This window comes from Artemia franciscana, chromosome 15 (assembly GCF_032884065.1).
Source record: "Artemia franciscana chromosome 15, ASM3288406v1, whole genome shotgun sequence".
NCBI classification, from domain to species: domain Eukaryota; kingdom Metazoa; phylum Arthropoda; class Branchiopoda; order Anostraca; family Artemiidae; genus Artemia; species Artemia franciscana.
The window spans coordinates 28,128,841-28,150,824 of NC_088877.1; the positions used below are offsets into that span (position 1 = coordinate 28,128,841).

The 21,984-nt window shown below is 32.9% G+C and overlaps 1 protein-coding gene across 1 annotated transcript in view; it reads left to right on the forward strand.

The window, feature by feature from the left end:
• LOC136036283 (dihydrolipoyllysine-residue acetyltransferase component of pyruvate dehydrogenase complex-like) overlaps positions 1 to 21,984 on the forward strand; it is a 31,398-nt gene that overhangs the window by 416 nt on the left and 8,998 nt on the right. The window contains exons 2-7 of the mRNA XM_065718428.1: positions 4,089 to 4,270; positions 5,376 to 5,512; positions 8,551 to 8,796; positions 12,748 to 12,930; positions 14,882 to 15,075; positions 16,837 to 16,999. Coding sequence (XP_065574500.1) covers positions 4,089 to 4,270; positions 5,376 to 5,512; positions 8,551 to 8,796; positions 12,748 to 12,930; positions 14,882 to 15,075; positions 16,837 to 16,999 — 1,105 coding nt within the window. The remainder of the gene's footprint in view (positions 1 to 4,088; positions 4,271 to 5,375; positions 5,513 to 8,550; positions 8,797 to 12,747; positions 12,931 to 14,881; positions 15,076 to 16,836; positions 17,000 to 21,984) is intronic.

The following is a 21,984-nucleotide window of genomic DNA, read 5'->3' on the forward strand; positions in this document are numbered from 1 at the left end:
CTCTGTTCTAAGTGTTGAAAATTCTTGTCTGATGTAGTGGAATCCCAGACCAACAAAATAAGTTCCTTCAGCCAAATTCAAACGTAGATGTTGGCTTCTGTAATGATATTCATTTCTTTTGAGAATTTCTTGTAGTTTACCTTGTCAAAATTTGTCAAACAGGCCCTATCAAAATATAGGTGAGTGTCAAAACCTCATTACACATGTAAAACAGATGAGAAACAAAATTTGAGGTTTCAAAATTCAAGGATCCTCTGACATGACAAAAACATAGTTGCCAAATTTACAGGTACTTTCTCAACAGCAAGAGGTTTTGATGATTATTATTTGTAATAACATTTCACATTGAAAAAGTCTTTTTTAAATTGCAGTTTTTCTAATTTGATGTTAGATGCAAGCCTTTTCCATCATCTGAGGAACTGCTCATTGGCCTTGTCCTATGTTCAAATTTTTAAGCATTTGACTTGGTTTATCACAACACCCTAATTCAATTATCACTAAATAGATTTGAAGTAGACCTCTTAGTAAATTTTATATCTGTTTTCTTTCAAATAGCAGTAAAATACAAAATATTCTCTCTGAATCTCTCCCTAATTAGCATGGAATTCCTCAAGGAACCCTGTAAGGACCACTCTTATATATAGTATTGGTTTGGTAAGATTCCCTCAAAGGGGGTTAATATGTAGATGGCCTTCTGATCCATGAAGAATGTCATAGAAATATCAGTAGTGACTCCAACAAAATCCTACCTATATTTTTGATGGAGCTAAGAATTTACATATGAAAGTATACCCCCTATTTCAAATATAATAACATTAAACTTCTTAAAATTCACTCCTGTTTTCTTAGACCCTATACCACCCACATGCTAATGAAACATGTAAACTCCTTGATGTCACAAACTTCTAAAAATCTTTAGTAGGACATGCATATTTCTAGAATTTTGGACTCTCCAGACAAAGGATAGTCAAATCTAAAAAAAATTTAAAGTGGTTTAAACTGGTTGAAATGGCCAAATGTTGACAACATTTTCACCATGAACAACAAAGAAATCTTTGCTGGATCATGAAAGCTGAGAAAAAGTGGGCCATTCCAGATAGCTTTTATTAGACACCTATGTCATACATTATATTATAGAGACATGTCACATGATTATACTCCTTATGATTTTCCAATTTTGTCCCTATACTTGAGGCAATTTCTCACTTTTTTACTTCCACTAGGGTTTTACACATTTAAAAAAGTTGAAGAGAAACATAGAAATAAAGTAAAAAGAATAGGTATGTTAAATCCACCAGTATCTGCCCAAATATTTTGACACTATGTTAAATTGGGTTCTGACTTTATCAAAAACAGGTAACTTTTTGTTCTGTCAAATTTGTTGGTCAAAATGCTCCAATTTAAGAAAATTGGAGTTTTGTATCCTTTCCTGATAAAACTTCAAACTTCTAATTTAACAGTTAGATTTGTAGATATTTTTTCTACATTCTAAAATCCTTTTCAAACTAAAAATTTTTAAATTAAGCCTTCTGGAGTAGTTTTTTTTTTTTTTTTTTTTTTTTTTTTTTTTTTTTTTATAACAAATACGATCACCAGTACCAATAAGGGACTGTCCATCCAAAGCATGAAGTTGGAACATCTCTTTCATCCCTATATTTTTAAAAAGACAGAAAAGTTTTTGAAGATGTGCAAAGACATCATGCCAAAGTGATATCTGACATGCAGGAGCTTCCATACCCAAACAGCCTATTGAAGCTGAATCTCCCTACACTTGTTTACTGAAGAAATGGATGGATTGCCGTTTTAGCCTATAAGTTAATGAGGGCTAATTCTTTCCAAGCATTATCCATACTGTTGGTCCCAACTCAAGAACTAGAGGCCATCACCTGAAACTTGTCAAGCAGTCTACTATATCTAGGATCTGTACACATTTTTTTCATCATTGATTGACAACAGTTAGAACAAACTATCTAATAAAACAGTTACTGCTGAATCCATTGATTTTTTCAAATGAAGGCTGGATGCTGAGTGATCCTCCAGAGAGTGTAAACTTGATTGGGATACTACTGGTCATGCAACAACACCTGGTAAATAAAGAACTTTGAATACAACACAAGTCATCTTCTGGAGCTCTACAAGAAGAAATGCTTAGATTGCTCCTAGCTGGAATGTAAAGTAATTAACAGAACCAGACAAAATACAATAACTTTTTTTTAAGCCTAGGATGTAAAGGGATTACTCATTGCAAGATGTATCTTTGCAGTAGGGCCATATCAAGAATTTTGTTTGGGGGAGGGGGCAAAAAAAGGTGCATTGCTTAGCAGTCAAAAGGTGTCAATTGAAAAAAATAGTAGACAAAAAAGTTAGCTAGTAGGAACAGCTAGCTGTCAATAAAAATTTAAAGAGCAGGCTATTTAAAAATTAATTATGCTCACATTTTCACAACTAATTTCCATTGGTAAACCAGCATTAATAATGGACCTCAGTCATGGTTTTACAATGTTTGCAAAAATAGGCTACTCTCCCTTTCTTAGAGTCAGTGAATATAAAGTGAAGAAGAATTTAAACATTAGGAGTTTCATTAAAGTCGTGAATATAATAATTTGGATTTTGTGTTAAAAGCCCCTAGCCAGAAACACCTTCCACTAGCAGGCAATATTTACTTTCCATGTTTACCCACTTCTTGTTTTCCCAACCAATAATAGCCTGGCTGCTTATTACTACTTTCAAATAATAGAAATAAAGAATAGAAAGCTAAACCACCTTTGTTTTCAAGCCTGTAAATAATGTCCTTAGGTCTGGTAGAAAAAATAATACAAATTTTCTAAATATGATAGTCCCTGCTCTGGCAATTGTATTGTAACTCTGGAATTATAACAGCAGTAGTTTTTGGATTTGGAAAGATCAGTGAATTATAAGTCAAATAATATATTTTTTTTCTTCCATTGTATTTTTGTCCCATAAGCACTATTTAAACAGGAATAGATCCACTAACCAACTTTGGGTAACACTTTTGATTCTTGGTCATTTATTTATCATTGAAAGTAATATATTTAGGTGAATAAAACTTCCACAAATTCACAGTCTTATTTATCTCATTTATGGGGAAAACTAGATGTTGTACATGATTTTTTCCCTTGAAAAGGGATAAGGAATTTTCGGGGATTATTAAAATGCTTAAGAATTTCTTTTGTACTTTTGGGTTCTATCTGGAGATCCCAGTTTTAAAATTTCAAAATTGTTTGTGCCAAAATTTGCCAGAGGTCTATTTCATAGAACCATCTTATGTTAACAACTTTATCATAGCTGGTAGCAATTAAGCAAAAGATAATGCAGATTGGAGACAGCAAGTGCAAGCCAAGTAAAACGAATAGGGTGATAAATATTGAAGCTGAAGAATGTTGCTAAAGACTTTCTTTTTTAGTATCTCGAAATGCTGATCCAGTTACTGTTGGCTCTTCTATTTAACAACGTTATAGTCAATAGACTGTTGACTGAGCGGAAAAAAAACCATTACTTTTGTGTCCACGTTGAGAGAGGTGGCATCACTACCATGTCAATGAATTTGAACCCTCAAATGCAGAAAAAGATAGAAGGTGGAAACGCTCTTATTACCTCGTAGTAACAGTTAACGGTTTTAGGCCTTGTAAACTGGGTGGGGGGTAAGGTTCACCAAAATTACATTTACAGAAATTTTTAGGCAATCAAGTGCCTTAATAGGAGTCTAAAAATATAACATAAAAAGAATTGAATGTTTTATGTAAAAAAAAACTGGGAAAGGTGGCAGCTCTTTTTCTCAAATGCTTCCAGGCTCCTAAAATGTCTTTATGGGAAGGATTACCCCCCTGCCCCTCCTCCTCTGCTGCGTGAGAAGGTGAACTTTTTCATATTGCAGTTTTGAAAAACCTGTAATTCAAAAATTTATAGATGGACAAAGATTTTTATTTTATTGGACCAGTAAATAGAAGTAGTTGTGATTTTAACGAGTAAAAACTTGTTTTCTTTATAGTAGTAAAAACTTTGAAAACAAAATTGTATATAAGGATTAAAGTTGCATATTTTTATGATTATGTTTGGTACATTTTCAGGCAGGGTAAAAATGTTTGTGTTACCAAACAGATAAGACGGATTTGTTTAAGCCAACAAACGAACAATGGTTTTACAAGGAGTTTTACTACTGGTAGTTACCCAGAGCATGTCCGAATCCCTCTTCCTGCTCTATCGCCAACTATGGAGACAGGAACAATTGTTAGCTGGGAGAAGAAAGAAGGTTTGATTCCAGTTAATGTATTGATTCTTTTTTTTTTCAATGATGGGGTATGAAGAATATCTAGGGCATCCTTTTCTTTGGTAAAATATATTTGTTGCATTTCTACAGCCATATGGACATAGGTTTATGCACATCAGGGGCGCCTGCAAGAAATTTTCCGTGCGGTGGGGGGGGGGGTAGAGATCAGGATAGCAATGGCGGGTGGAGGCACAGGAATGTATTTTGGGATACATTTTTTGTAATAAATTTATTTAAGAAAAATAGAAAAAAAAATTCTCAATTAAGAAGATTAACTAACTTTACATGCAAAATAAAACAAAACTTTGGAAATTTTAAATGATGAGGATTTCTGAAAAAAAGGGATCAATCCATTTAATATACGATATATTTAATTTATTATAAATTTAAACCTGATCCATTATGTCCAAAATTTAGAGTAAAAAAAAAGCTCAACCCGAAATGATGGGAAGATATATTGTTTTCCATGATTAAGACAGATGTAGTCTTGTCTTTATGCAATTTCCTAAGTCTTAGAATAGTCTGCAGAAGGATTAGAGATGGGAACTTAAAAATAGGTTTCATGGGGATATTCTAGGCTCTGATTTCATTTCTGTAAGCTTCACTTACCTGCCCTAGCTTAACAGGTTTTCAAGACCTTAAAAGTCCTTGAATTGGGATTTTGCCAAGATCTCCACATTCTTAAGTACCCTTATTCAAAAATAAATATCCATGTTTAGCCACTATGTTTTGATTATATAATGGGCATGTAAAATACCTGTGGACAAGTGTATTTGCTTGCCTCCCCCTCCCAGGTGTAAAATTCTGTGGTTTCTTTTGGGAACGCAGGTTTTATTGCTCAGCACACTCCTTGTTAGTGCACATTTAACTTTGTTTGTTTTTGTTTTCCTTCAACTGAGCTTTTTTTTCAAGGTCTTAGGTTGAATGAAGGAGGCACGTGATCTGAATTCTAGCGAGACATTCTCTGAGCGTTTGACCCAGTCAAACGCTTTCAAACGTTCTACGTCGTCTTTCTAAGTGCATATCCTAATTTTTTGCTATTAATGTTCTTTGTATGAATCTTGAATTTCTTTTCTTTTCATCTAAGGTGATAAGCTGAATGAAGGAGACCTTCTTGCTGAAATTGAAACAGACAAGGCGACCATGGGCTTTGAAACACCTGAAGAAGGCTACTTAGCTAAAATTCTTGTGCCCTCTGGCGCAAAAGATGTGCCTATAGGAAAGGTAAAGAGTCTTTGTATTACTAATTTTGAGAGATTTAAGAGGCAGTTATATGAAAACGTTTTTACTGATGTTACCTTATACAAGTACTATTAGCAAATTAGCTTGTATAGTTTTCTCTATTCTCTTGCCATATCAGTGGTCGCTTCTTCTTCTCCTATTGATAGGAGGTCTGTAAACTGGAAAAGCGAGTTCTTTCGCCTCTTTCATGACCTAGCTATGACAGTGCTTCTAGATTGTGGGCTCATTCACTAAGGCAAAGCTGCCAGCGCGCTAAAACAACAAAGAGGGGTACAAAAAATTAATCCCTTTTTAGCAGTTCATTTATCACGTGAAAATCATTTTGAACATATCTTTATCCAGATGTATATTTTTTTTTTTGGAGGAGGCAGGAGTTCAGAGTAGTACTGGGTGCCTGAGGTTTTTGTTTTACTTTGAGCAAAGATGCTTGAGGAATAGTTTTCTCACTTTTAGGTTGACAGTCAAATATTACAAATTGGCAGTTTCATCTGATGAGAGACAATTACATTATAGGGGAAAATGGCGCCCTCAATTAAAAAGGTTCTCTTTAGCTAAAGGCTTCATTATTTCAGCCAGAATTATATTACTGCCTCATATCTTGAAGAGAATAGAGGTAACATCTATTGGTTTTGCCTTGTTTGGTTCTTTGTCTGAATGTATCCCTAGTAATGATGTTCATGGAAGAGGCTATGGAGGCAGCCTTGGCTGCTGGTAAACCTGCCATCTCATTATATTTGACACTTTTATGGCTAGGAATGCATTTGGAATACAGCAAACTGCCATGGGAATGCAGTTTTAGGAGCTTGCTACTGAATTAATTAAGGTTGCTTTCATCAGCAAATCTTTTAATCTTTAGAAGTAGAATTGTATTGTTTTTAGAATAAACTTTGAATTTAATGGCAACACAGTGTAGAAAAATTATACTTTTAATAAAAAACGAATGGGTCCCAGAATTCTCAGTAAAAACGCTTTGTCCTTCTACCTGTTCTACTAGATGCAATAGTAGCATAGATTCACCCATTGCTGTTGACAAAAGTTTTTCCCTTAACCATCTACTGTGAGTAAGCCAAGCCACACCATATTCGTACCTGTTCATAAAAAAGCCAAGTATTATGACTAATACGTATTTTTCCATGACTTAACGCCACATTTGCCCTACTGAAGCGGAAAACCGATTTTCTTTTTGAAAAGATAGAAATTACTTCCTTGCAGCAGCGGGATTCGACGTCTGTCTCCATTATTTCTAGGTGCAGGAGAAGAAATAGATTGGATGAACTTGTATAAATACTAATTTATTCCCAACTTTTGGCTTTTAATGCTATATCTTTTGGCAGATCCATCTCATATCTTCTGATTTAAGCTTCCACCATTTCTAATTCCAAAAAATTATGTTTGATTGCAATTATACAACCTGATTGATCAATGATAATTTTACGCTTGAAAGTTGCAGTGTCCAACTTGACAATTTACGAACTGGGTGCATTATTCGCGCGGCAGTTGTTCACAATTCTGATTTTATCCGCAAGTGCAACTGTATTGTAGACTGGGTGTAATTCAAAAGAAAAGCTTTCTCAAATTATCTTTTGTTCACGTTATCATCTGTAGTTTAATAAACAAGGTAACATTGATCTTCCTGTGTTTGATTTATTGTGCTGTAAATCTAGATTAATTAGGATGTGTTAAAACCTGTATTTTGAAATTGTCTGTTCATCAAAAAACTTACCATGAGCAAATAAAGCTAAGCTTATATGATGCTTCATTTTTACCTAAGATTCTCTTTTGTTACTTGTCTTATGTAACTATGGTTGTCTTATGTAATCACGTTCTTGAATAAGAACACTCTTTAGGCGTTATTGCTGGCGAGCATTGTAAATAAGAGAAGAAAAAAGGAAGAGAGAAAGTGTTTAATAGCTGTTTATTATTTCTGTAAAGTGTTGAAAACTATTGCTTATTGCATTGATAAAAAAATATAATTAAATGAGAGAGTGATCATTTCTTTAGCAAGCCAAATCTTGAAGATTGTGTAGGAATCCTTTCCAACTCTTTTGGAATAGAGTTGGAGCACCCAACCAACATTCCAAGAAGGGGAGGGGGTGAAATGCGGTTGCTATAAAGTATATAATGGTCACAGAAAACCTGGAAAAGTCATGAAATTTATGGGATAAGGAAAGAGGTCAAGGATTTTCTGAAATTCTGCCATTCTGGTGTTATGATTTTCTGGTTATTGTTTCTCACCCAGATTGAGAGACTAATTCATCATGCTTAATTTGTCAAAATGAGAGAGTAAAACCTTAGAAATTGTAATAGATTCACGGAAGTCGAAATGGTAATTTTGTTGCTTTCTTTCTGTATAAAGTTAATTTGTATTTCTGGACCGTTTGAAAAAAAAGTCTGGAGAGTTTGGTCATTTTAAAGGATTTTCAAACGGTCAAACTATTAAGTTTGCTTATAGGAGACTTGTTGCGGGAGTTCTTGTTGAAAAAAACAATAAAAAAACAACTAAAAATAGATTTGTGAAAAAAATATTGTGCTTCTTTTTTTACATTTTTGTGGCTTTTCTCTAAATGTTCATAAAAACAATTGCTGATCTTCACTCAAGTATTCATTGAATCGCTAACCCGAGTTACTAGGAAATGAATTGAACAAAAACGTATACTAAAAATAAAAAAATACTGAGCTCTTGTCGCATGCAATTTATGTCAAATACTCCTACAGGATAGGATTTGATTTTTTTGTTAAATGTTCTGCAATATAGTTTTTGATATTCTCGGTATTTTTAGCTTTGTGAATAACATTATTCTCATTCACTTTGGAGATTATTTTGTAGTTCCGAATGCTACATAACTCTACTTCCACAAGGGGTGATGGGCTCGAACTATCATCTAGCCTCCTGTATGTCGTAATAAGTCAAGTTTCTCGCTTTTTGACCTTCCTCCACACTGCAGTTGGGATCTGTACGCTTACTAACCTAACTTATCCACAAGCACATGTATATATTAAGGAAAAAATAACTATTTTAGCTTGTTTGCATCATTGTTTCCAACGAAGAAGACGTTGCGGCGTTCAAAGACTTTGCTGATTCTAGTGAGACTGTAGAACCTCAAAAAGTTGAGCCTCCAACTCCTCAGCCCACTCCAGTTGCAGCTCCCTCACCGCTTGCTGGGCCTCCAAACCCGGAAAAGGTACCTGAGTCATCTCCTGCTGATAGAATCTTTGCTAGTCCTCTAGCCAGAAGAGTTGCTGCAGAGCAGGGTATTTCACTTGCTGTAAGTTCTTTCTGAATTTTTCCTTTTTTTTAAAATGCTTTTTGTGAACATTATCGTATGTGTAGTTTAGGGCTTGAAAGTTAAGAGTTAAAAACTATTGTAATTTTAAGCAATTGAGTCAACTTTGACCAACCCCCTAGTTTGAAGAGTTGGCAAAAGCCAGTGGCCAATTGAAATACACGCCTTCAACACATGGTTGCTTAAAATAATTGTTTTAAACAACGAACACGTATTGACAGTCGTATATGGCAAAGATAAGTAGCAATAGTTGAAAAAAAAGATTATGGTATTTCAACATAATGCTTAAAAGAAAGCTAGATGTACTTCTAATTAATTTGTTGCGCTAGTCCAATGATCTATTTATGTATTTTTAATTTCCATACGGTACTTTTTGTTCAATTTTTAGTAATGTAAGCTATCCTTCACTCTCATCCCCGCCTGGAGCTTTTGATTTAACTAGCACATGATAGAGTAAGTATTTGTTGATGCTCTCCCAAGAGTTGAGCAGATTTGCACTGAGCCGTAATTTTTTACCTTTCATAAATGTTGCCTTTTTTGCCCCCCCCCCTCTGGAATAAACTGTACACGTGTCTAGACTAGCTGGTAGACTTGAAAACGCCAGACCATTTCAATCAGCCCGCCAATACTGAACATAGAGGAGGGCTGTTTAATGGTTCATTTTAAAGGAAATTACTATGTCTAGTATCTTTTTGTAATTAACGAAGCATAATGTTAAAATAAAAGGTATTTTTGACAAAAAATGTATCTGTGAATACAAGTTGATATAAAAGCCAAAAATCGCAAGGATATCAGAATCTAAAATTGCAGAACACTAAAAAAAAAAAAAAAAAAAAAAAAAAATTAATTCCTATCCTGTAGGACAATTTGACATAAATTGAATATGATGCTTTACCTGAGTAACTCTGCTGCCCGGTTCCTTGGAGCTCGTTCTTTGCTATATCTAGCTAAGAAAAATCCGAAGGCTTGATCCTGTTTGTGATATATGCGTATCTGTTTATACCTTCTCAGTTGCACCTAGCACTGCAGCCTAGTAAAGAACGAACCATGACCCATAGTAATCCAAAAAATAATATTAAAAAAAAACTGGCTTGTGAAAGAATTGCCATTCGTAACTGCATCCGGAATGATAACTATTTCGTTATAATATTGAATATGGACTGGTCTTGGTCGTAAACTTCTCTAGGTACTTCTCAAGTTATAATCTTTCATTTCGAAACAACCCAGCCCATTTACACCTACTTTAAGAACCTCCGAACCGCATGGTAGCGCAGTGAATTGATGCTCTGCTTGGCAATACGGGGCCCGGGGTTCAATTCCCGCTGCCGCCAGTTTGGATGAGAGGATTACTACCTGTCCCTGTAAAAAAACAAGCAATTGTCACGTCGATTCGACGTCTCTATGCGCCATCCATAGCTCTGCAAGATCTCTACCCCCCCCCTTCCTTATAAGGGTCTACCTAGTCTTCTGTACTTCTGCTCCTCAATTACAATTTGAGAAGTCTTTAATGAACTCGACCCCAAAGAGATTTATCCTATGCTGTGTCTGAAAATAATTCATAAAAAAAGAAAAAACTAAACGCCTTTTTTTTTTTTAGCCCCTTTCAGGTTTTAATTAATGTGAAAGACCTTCTCTCAGGTTAATCGACCATAGATGTATTGACCTTACCCCAAATTTGCATAGCTTCCTTCGACAGATGAGGTATACTTTTTTTTCAGACTACAGTATTATTATTTAAGAATTAACGACATTTCTTGACTACTAAGGTCCCTGCGTCGGCCCTGCAGTGCATTCCTGCAGTGTGATTCGATCTCTGGGTCCCATATTACCAAACAGACTACAGTAACTGAGGAGTTAAGTAGAATTCAAATCAAAACAACCGTAATATATTCGGCTATGTCAGACCGAAAATGTGTTGCAAAAGCTTTTTCCTGTAAACTTTCTAAAGGTATTTTGTCTTTTTCACTGAGAAATAGATTGTTGTCAACTCTCAGTAATCGCCTGAAGCTTTCATTTAAATTCTTTCCTTTTTATCGATAAATTCTTTGATCCTGATAATCTCACTACGGAACTGTTTTTTCACAACTTGAGGTAATATTTACCTCAGTAAGTTTCGGTTGCTGACTAATTCATGTTGGCTGAAGTTAATAAAGATAATCTATTTTTAAGTAAAAGAACGAATTTTAGGGTCTTGTCCTTCTTGAGTAAAAAAAGAAAATTCTTTCATTCTAGAAAGAGTCTAATTGTTACTTCTTTGATGACCTTGTAACAGCGTAGTGGATACATCTGTGCTTCTAAATTTGAGGTATCCAGGTTCAATCTAGAGTGGGATCAAGCTTGGGTGACAAGCTTGCTACTTGTCTCTGTAAAAAACAAAGCAAAATATAATCTTGGCGCATCCAAGAAGAAGACTTCTCCAATTTGGATATTGACACAATGTATTATCTAATCATAAATACCTTTTTGTCCTGTGGTGGCGCAGTGGGTTTGACCTTAGCTTGGTAATACGGGACCCAGAGATCGAATCACGCTGCAGTAATGCACTGTAGGGCCGACGCAGGGACGCTAGTAGTCAAGAAGCGTCGTTAATCTGATACAATACTTCTTTGATGCTAGAATTGGGTGTTTTATTACAGGATTTACGCTGAAGGGAGGGCGTGTGCTTCATTGCTACAAAGCTTTTGTGGCAAAGTGAAGAACTGGCGGTGGCTTCAACTGACTTTTGATGAATTGTTTACTTGGTATAGATGACGCAAAGTAATTCTTACTTCAAATGTACAATCGAACGTGATCCGAATTTAATGTTCTCTGAAGCATGTTCCCTCAATCTTGTATTCAACAGATGGTGACACTTGGGAACTTTATCACTTTAATTTTTTTTTGTTTTCAACGATTAAATAAAGAACAGACATGTCCCTTTTCCGTACTTTGTGTAATATTATTGGATAAGTAGACATTTGTAGATGTGTTAGCTTTTTAATTCCTTTTTGATGCTTATCCATAATATTGTTATACTCATACTGTTTTCATTCCTTGAAACAAAAAAAAATTACAATTATTCCTGGGATTTTCAATTGGTTGGTCAATCAACTGGCTAGTCATTACGATTGTGATATTTTGTTTAGAAACAAATAGTATTAAAAAAAAAAAAAAAAATCATTGTCGTTCATTAAGTGAAGTGTAAGCTCTAATGCTTAGTCATTTAGCAAAGATCCCTACTAAAAACCTGTTTCTTGGTACAATATAAAATTGGCAAAAATTTTAGTAGTTAGTAGGTTTTTATATACAATACATTTTTACAGACTATACTCTTTAAGGGATGATTTAAAATGCTATTGGTCCAGTTAAGATGCGTAGGCATGGTTGGAACAGAACTATCAATACATAAGACCCGCCTTGAAAAAAATATTAGGGCGCTATTCGTGACTAGCAGAAATCGGAGAGCCGTTATTTGCGAGAAGACAAGGATTGGCTAGACTTGGAAAGTGGATTCAGGCTGCTACTCAAAAATGTTTCTAGTTTATAGTGGTAAATTCAAATTATTATGCTCAAGACTATAATAAAACTCCCATTTTCGACTTTTTTTCTTCACTGTATTTTCAATTGCTTTAAAAAATGCACAGTATTTTTGAAAACCTTACAAAATCATGGGTGAGACCCAATTATTAACTGTAGTTTAATGACACAAAGTAATAATGACAGTAGGAGGATGGTCAATTTTCAAATACCCGGTTTTTCTGTCGTTGTTCGCTATAATTTTCACTTGCTGCTCTTATAAGACAGCTTTGCTTTCCACTAGATATTCTGTTACTTTTTTGTCGCTAAGACAAAATTTTTTGCGAATAACTGCATATTCCTGGCATGGAAATTGCCCTTTCATTTTCCATATTTCTCTCCGGCAGTCTTTAAAATAATTTTTATTTTCATTTTTAGTCAGTCGAGAAAGGAAGTGGCATCTTTGGTTCTGTTACTTCTCGTGATATAGAGGCTGCACTGAAATCTGCACCACCAAAGACTACACCAGTGATGGCTCAAGGTGGTGCAGCAGAGTATGTAGATCTGCCAGTCAGTAACATCCGTGGCGTTATTGCCAAACGTCTACTTCAATCTAAGCAGGTTTGTTTTAGCATTCAGTTTTTTACCTTAAAAAAATATATATCCTATTTCTTTTAACTGTGCATAATGTATTACAATTTTGTTGAATATTAGAGGGAACTGTTTTTGAAGTTGACTTATAAGAGTTTTTTGGGATTCCTTTAACGTTTGAGGCTCCTCAATTTTAAGTGCCAAAAGTTGTATCCCCAACTTTTGAAAATTTTATAACGTCAGCAAATTATTTAAAAATCAAACTGTTCTGAAAAAAACTCCGATCATGGGCCCTCTCCTAAACACAGCTCCGATTTCAAACGAACAGAGAAAAAAGAACAATATAACAAATGATATCGTCTCTTTTTATAGGCTGTAATATGTAACTGGACAAACGAAGTATGAAAAAATATCTAACAAACAGGAAGACAGAGATAAGCCTGAAATAAATCACTGTTTTATTTAAAGATACATTGTTCTTGTTCTCAACAATCTTGTTCTTAAAACAATTCTTCTTGTTCTCAACAACGCTTTACTGTAAGAAAAAAAATATTATGGACATTATGGACTATTATGAACAGTAATAAACGTTAGGTAAGGAATATGGCATTAGACTCTACAGTCCCTATCAGCGGTGATGATCTCCATTTCATGGTCTTTCGTCCAGGAAGTGCAATAGAGGGTTGGGGACTCTTTACACCTTTCCAAGAAGTACTCATTTCACTCTAATCTTTCCTTATGACATCCTGCCACCCCATTCGTGAACGACTGGCTTTTCGTTTGTGCTACTAAGACTAGATGAGAACTTTCTAGTGGTCGACACGGAAACGACATAACATGGGAAATGGTGAGAATAGTATACCAAAATAAAGCAAGGAGGGTTTGGATCGCTGCTGCCTTGACAAAAAATTTGACTGTTTAAGAACTCTGTTGGCTGTCGTTTAGCCAGTATCCTAGTCAAAGCTATGTGCATAAATGTGTTGAAACTAATATTTGAGCAAAATTTAAGAGAGATGGCAGTTTAAAATAACGAAAATAATAAACTCCCTAACGTTAAACCCCCCAAAAACACTTATCACAGCAAAAGGTTTGAGATTTTTGTTAGCCTCTTTTTTGTTGTTTTTTTCTTAACCATACCTGAACTGATTGTTACCTAAAGGTTTCTAAGACATCAGTAATTCCTATCATCTTGTCTACCTTCTTGTAAACAGAGGGTCTGTGTTTGAGTTAGGTAAAGGCTTTCTGTCGAAACACTTATTGTTATTCTAATAAGGCTAACAATTTTAGAAACAGCCTTACATTTTTATGTGAAGAACTTTGCATAAAAACTTTGCGAAAGCAAAGTTCTTCGCTATTTATTTTTTGTTTTTTCTCTGTCTGTTTAAAGGTTTAAATTAAACAACTGATTTTACCATGCGTTATCTATGATTTTATTTTGGATCTATTTGTTGGCTGTCTGGTAATTAGATAATTGATTGTCTAATGTATGCTAATTGTTTGTATTTTATTCGTCTTTTTTTGTTTACATTGTACTGTTATTACTTTTCTAAAAATGACCTTAAAGGAACAAATTTGACTCTCCTTGTTAATTCCTTTTCTGATTTATTGCCTGTTCGTATTAATAAATTCTTCGCAAAATAAAAGTAATAACTAATGATTTTTTAAGGGAAAAGCTCATAAGCCTCACATCTCAAAATAGGGATGAAGACATTTTCACTTTTTTCGATTTTAAATAAAATGTAGTTATAAATATTGTCTCGCAAAGGGGGAAGAAGGCTGATAACCAGGGGGTAAATGTTGTCATTTACCCTCTGTAACATATTTGTTGATTTAATGTATGATACCTGTAGCTTGTTTTTGCAAGATTGTTAGTGTCTGTATTTATTAATGAACTGCTAATCTTGACACCTTCAGTTGGTAGTAAAATACAATTGACTGCCGAGGAATTTTAATTATCTAATCACCTTTGTGCAAATTTTAGACCATACCCCATTATTATCTATCAGTTGATGTAAATATGGACGCAGTTATGAAGCTGAGAGAAGAATTGAATAAACACGTCGAAAAAGATGGTTACAAGCTTAGCGTTAATGATTTTGTCATCAAGGCATCTGCCTTAGCTTGTAAGAAAGTTCCCGAGGCAAATTCTTCATGGCAGGATACGTTTATTCGACAGTAAGTTGACAGTATTATTTTTAGCGACAGCGAATTTCCAAATGTTAATGTTTAATGTATAATTTCAACATTTAGCTTCAAATTTGTACTGCTTAAACTCAATGTAATTGTGACTAAAATCTAAAGGGAACAAAATAAAAAGAATGGGCCCCAAAAGTGAAGCTTTTGTGGTAAAAAAAGAGCAAATAACTAGATGTTCGGTACCATATTCATACAGACTATAGTTTTACAGAACTCAGTTAATTGGGGGGGGGGGGGGGGCGTGCCCCCCCCCCTAATTTTTTTCCTAATACTATTATCTCCATTTTCTTTTGACCAATAACTGTCATCGCTAGGGTACGTTCTTCGGATGAAGGATGACAGATTGCCTAAGGTCTTCTTTTTTGACACATTAGGGCTAAACAGAAAGCAAGTCGTCCGCGGTTTGGGTGGGAGGACGTCATAAGGAAAGATTTAAGGGAAATGGGAAATTCCTGGTAGGGTGTAAAGAGGGAGGCTTCGAATAGACTCGGATGGAGGAGGAGTATGCGTAGCTGTGTTGACCTCAGGCGGCTTGGTGTTACGGTGAGTTGTTAGTAGTAGTAATAACTAACGAATAAATTAAAATGAAGACAATATTTTTTCTAGGCAACTAGATCAAGGAAAGCGTAACAGAAGCCTTAAATTCTGATAATAGTTTGATTGTCTTTTGATTCAGCTTTGTGCAGCCACACTTTTAAAAATCCTCCAGAAGTGCTAATCTGTACTTCTTGAGGAAGCAATTCTCATTAGTAACAACCTGGGTTTGAAAAAAAAAAATGTCCATGAAGCGATTAAAATTAAACGAAATTTTATTAGTAATGCATTCTATTAGTAATAAATAAAGACTTGGACGAGTATCAACTTAATTCGATGTACACATATTTAATTAAGAAATGCTTTATTGTAATATTCAATAAAATTAGTTGCCAATCTGCTAAAATTTAATTAAAATTAAAATTTAAATTAGTTGCCAATCTGCAAACTTTAACTGCAAAATAAGCAAACATTGCTATGAGGAAATGTTAACGTTTTGGTAAAACTGTATGATATAAGCCACATCAAATTTTTGTCATTAAATAACTAGAAAAAAAAATGACCAAGATGGCATTTTTTAAGTTTTTCTCACTGACAAAGTTTTTCTTTGATCTTCCGATCAAATCGGAAAAAAAGAAGAAAAAATCCTGGCCAAACTAGTGGTGAGAATAATCTTTTTATTGAAATATTTTTTTAGTTATGGAAATTTTTATTCAAATGCAGGAAGTAAAAGCTAGCGTCCTAATGTATTCCTTAGCCTTTCAATTTCAAGTTGAAAAGGATATATATTTAAGTTCAAGTTAGTCGAAAAGAGGCTTTAGATGATTCAAGAAGGGTTCTAAAAAGGAGCATAAGATATAAAATAAAAGAAAATCACCTTATGATTAAAGGCCAAAAAAGGAACTTGCAAAAAAAAGAAGCGTGCCGAATAATTAGTTTTATATTTGGCTATCCTCATCAGCGTGCGTAATCTCAAACCATAAAAAGAATTAAAATTATTTTTAAGTAAAATATACAATTATGAGACGGTTTTTTCTGTTACAGTTCGATCCTTTTACAATTTTTGCCTCCACTGATGAGGATTGTCGCGTATACAGTCAAAATATTTAGAAATATGTCTTTTTATTTTCCACTATGTTAAAAAAATTAGTTGTGTGTGTTTTTTTGTTTTTATATTTTCATTTTTAATATTCAATCCTGTTTTAGATTTACTTCAGTGGACGTCAGTGTTGCAGTGAGTACTGACCGCGGTCTGATAACACCAATTATTTTTGGAGCTGACAAGAAGGGACTTGGATCAATTAGCAATGACGTAAAAGCTCTTGCTGTCAAAGCTAAAGACGGCAAACTCCAGCCTCATGAATTCCAGGTAAAATTTCAAAAAGAAAATTATAAATGCAAAAGACGATGATTATTTGAAGAAGGTGCAACCAAAGACTGTATGTAATACAGTCTTTGGTTGCATGTATGTAAATGGATATAGCAAACTAGATATAATAGCTGAGAAAATTGAATAAACGAATCGAAAACTTTAGTAAATAAAGGTGTTTTAGTAACATTTATGTCTAATTTAATCATAAATAGCCTTTCGAAAATATTCATTATCTTATTCTAGTATTATAATACGCGTTTTATGTCACTGTTGGTACCTCCAAAATTTGGGTGTCTGGCTATGGTTTTCTTAAAGACAAAGTGAAACGCATTTTCAGGGAAAAATTGCTCTTGCTGTCAAAGCTAAAGACGGTAAACTCCAGCCTCATGAATTCCAGGTAAAATTTCAAAAAGAAAATTATAAATGCAAAAGACGATGATTATCTGAAGAACGTGCAACCAAAGACTGTATGTAATAAGAAGAGCAGTAAAATCAAAAGCATAAAATATATTATGGGGCATATAACTTTTACTTCAATATTAAATGGATATAGCAAACTAGATATAATAGCTGAGAAAATCAAAATAAACGAATTGCAAACTTTAGTAAATAAAGGTGTTTTAGTAACATATATATCTAACTTAATCATAAATAGCGTTTCGAAAGTATTCATTATCTTATTTTACCATTATAATAAGCGTTTTATGTCACTGTTGCTACCTCCGAAATTTGGGTGTCTGGCTATGGTTTTCTTAAAAACAAAGTGAAACGTATTTTAAGGGAAGGAAATTGCGCTCTTGATTTTCAGTTTTTTTTTACAGTAAGATTTTATCTCAATTTTGAAACTATGTTTGTACACTTGTCTTCAAAAAATGTCGCGGTAGCTGCGAAAAATATATATATATATATATATATATATATATATATATATATATATATATATATATATATATATATATGACGTCATATTTGTCAACTGATGAAATTACAGACCGGGACACCAGGACACAAATGACGACCGGGACACAGGTACACAACTACAGCGGGGACGCCGGGGGCACAGGGGGAAATTTAAATGGCGACCGGGACACAGGGAATGTTCGAAGAGAAATTACAGACCGGGACACAAATGAGGACCGGGACACAGGGAATATAAATGAAGAAAATGTTATCTATTAAGGTTGAACTCTGTCCAGTTATTCCCGTAGGTACACTGACAAGCGGGTATAGATCATTCGATATCATAAAACTTAAAAAAATCAACATTATGACTAGATAAATCCAACAGGTTAAAGTTAAAATCACCCATAACAATATGACTTGCTCCAGACGGTACTTTCGATATCAGCTGACTCATTCCTCCCACGAAATTATCCAAGTACTGGGTACTGGGTGGCTTATACACCATACTAATTATATTCTTTTTCCCATCAAATTCAATTGAAAAAACTTCAACCTCATCCCTTTACTGATAATTCAAACCATTCTTTACAAGGAAACCAACACCACCACGACCCATCAATACTCGGCTCTTGATATGAAGATCATAACCTAGAAATGAATACAGAGAGATCGACTGGTTTGAGCTAAGAAATGTTTCACATAATCCTATGATATCAAAAGAAGAAGAAAATTGATCAATCTATATATATAAAAATAAGTTGTCTGTGTGTGGATCTGTGGATCAGGTGACGTCACCTGAAAAAACTGGATCAGGTGACAAAACTGAAAACTGAAAAAACTAAAAAAAAGGCAAAAACTACAAAAAAAACTAAAAACTAATAAAAAAAATAAAAAACAAAAAAAACTAAAAAAAGGCAAAAACTACAAAAAAACTAAAAACTAATAAAAAAGCTAAAAAACTAAAAAAACTAAAAAGAGGCAAAAACTACAAAAAAACTAAAAACTAATAAAAAAAATAAAAAAGCTAAAAAACTAAAAAAACTAAAAAAACTAAAAAAAGGTAAAAAACTAAAAAAACTAAAAACTAAAAAAAACTAAAAAAAAGGAAAAAACTGAAAAATAAGCTAAAATAAAGGTAAAAACCAATAAAAAACTAAAAAGAAAAAAAGGAAAAAACTAAAAAAAATTTTCATCTAAAAAACTAAAAAAAACTAAAAAAGGTAAAAACTAAAAGAACTAAAAAAGAAAAAAATAAATGACGACACTCAAAGAGAAAGCGACCAGGACAAAAGGAATGTTCGATTAGCAATCAACAAAGCACCGGGACACAGGGAGTATAAATGACGACCAGGACATAAGTAAAAAAAAAAACTAACAAAACTAAAAAGAAGGTAAAAACTACAAAAAAACTAAAAAGAAAAAAACTAAAAAAAGGCAAAAACTACAAAAAAACTAAAAACTAATAAAATAGCTAAAAAACTAAAAAAACTAAAAAAAGGCAAAAACTACAAAAAAAATAAAAACTAATAAAAAAAATAAAAAAGCTAAAAAACTAAAAAAACTAAAAAAACTAAAAAAAGGTAAAAAACTAAAAAAACTAAAAACTAAAAAAAACTAAAAAAATGAAAAAACTGAAAAATAAGCTAAAATAAAGGTAAAAACCAATAAAAAACTAAAAAAAAAAAACTGAAAAAACTAAAAAAAGGCAAAAACTACAAAAAAAACTAAAAACTAATAAAAAAAGTAAAAAAGCTAAAAAACTAAAAAAACTAAAAAAACTAAAAAAAGGCAAAAACTACAAAAAAACTAAAAACTAATAAAAAAGCTAAAAAACTAAAAAAACTAAAAAGAGGCAAAAACTACAAAAAAAACTAAAAACTAATAAAAAAAATAAAAAAGCTAAAAAACTAAAAAAACTAAAAAAACTAAAAAAAGGTAAAAAACTAAAAAAACTAAAAACTAAAAAAAACTAAAAAAAAAGGAAAAAACTGAAAAATAAGCTAAAATAAAGGTAAAAACCAATAAAAAACTAAAAAGAAAAAAGGAAAAAACTAAAAAAAATTTTCATCTAAAAAACTAAAAAAAACTAAAAAAGGTAAAAACTAAAAGAACTAAAAAAGAAAAAAATAAATGACGACACTCAAAGAGAAAGCGACCAGGACAAAAGGAATGTTCGATTAGCAATCAACAAAGCACCGGGACACAGGGAGTATAAATGACGACCAGGACATAAGTAAAAAAAAAAACTAACAAAACTAAAAAGAAGGTAAAAACTACAAAAAAACTAAAAAGAAAAAAACTAAAAAAAGGCAAAAACTACAAAAAAACTAAAAACTAATAAAATAGCTAAAAAACTAAAAAAACTAAAAAAAGGCAAAAACTACAAAAAAAATAAAAACTAATAAAAAAAATAAAAAAGCTAAAAAACTAAAAAAACTAAAAAAACTAAAAAAAGGTAAAAAACTAAAAAAACTAAAAACTAAAAAAAACTAAAAAAATGAAAAAACTGAAAAATAAGCTAAAATAAAGGTAAAAACCAATAAAAAACTAAAAAAAAAAAAAACTGAAAAAACTAAAAAAAGGCAAAAACTACAAAAAAAACTAAAAACTAATAAAAAAAGTAAAAAAGCTAAAAAACTAAAAAAACTAAAAAAACTAAAAAAAGGTAAAAAACTAAAAAAAATAAAAAATAAAAAAAAACTAAAAAAAAGGAAAAAACTGAAAAATAAGCTAAAATAAAGGTAAAAACCAATAAAAAACTAAAAAGAAAAAAAGAAAAAAACTAAAAAAAATTTTCATCTAAAAAACTAAAAAAAACTAAAAAAGGTAAAAACTAAAAGAACTAAAAAAGAAAAAAATAAATGACGACACTCAAAGAGAAAGCGACCAGGACAAAAGTAATGTTCGATTAGCAATCAACAAAGCACCGGGACACAGGGAGTATAAATGACGACCAGGACATAAGTAAAAAAAAAAAAAACTAACAAAACTAAAAAGAAGGTAAAAACTACAAAAAAACTAAAAAGAAAAAAAAACTAAAAACTAATAAAAAAACTAAAAAATCTAAAAATCTAAATAAACTAAAAAAGAAAAAAAATAAAGGAAAAAAATAAAGGAGAAAAACAAAACTAAAAAACGAATGTATATACAGACCGGGACACCGGGATACAAATGACGACCGGGACACAGGGAATATAAATGACGACCGGGACACAGGGACACAACTACAACGGGGACACCGGGGGAAACAGGGGGATATAAATGACGACCGGGACACCGGGACAGGGAATGGTCGATTAGCAATCACCATCAACAAAGCTCAAGGGCAATCATTAGAATCATGAGGTATAGATCTGAATACAGATTGTTTTCCCATGGACCATTATATGTTGCATCAAGAGTCGGTAAACCTGACAATCTATTTATATGCAAAGACAATGGGACAGCAAAGAATGTTGTATATTCGCAAGTTCTTCAAGTTTTACGTAGTTAAAATATATATATATATATATATATATATATATATATATATATATATATATATATATATATATATATATATATATATATATATATATATATATATATATATATATATATATATATATATCTATATTCACAGGTGGGACATAGGGACACAACTACAATGGCGCGTAACTATTATGGCGCGTAACGACTTACGCGCGCGGGGGGGCTTGGGGGGGGGGGCGCGAAGCGCCCCCACCAACTAGGTGTTGGGGTGGCGCGAAGCGCCACCCCAACAGCTAGTTAATTATAAAATATCTTGGTAACTTGTAGCTACGTGGACATTCCAAGAACACAGTCGGAACACTCCTTTCATTTATATCTTGATTATATGATTGCCTAATATTATCACTTTCCCTCATAGGCTTTAGTTCAACACTTGTTATCCCATCATCACTAGCAATATCTCTCGATAAATAATCCTGAAGACTAAAATGATCTTGATCAGACGTTACCATTTTTTAAATAAAAAAAAGTAACACTTCAGACAAAAAAAGAAGAAAAAACAGAGGAAGAAGAGTAAACAGGGAAGACTGATAAATCGTGGGGATAAG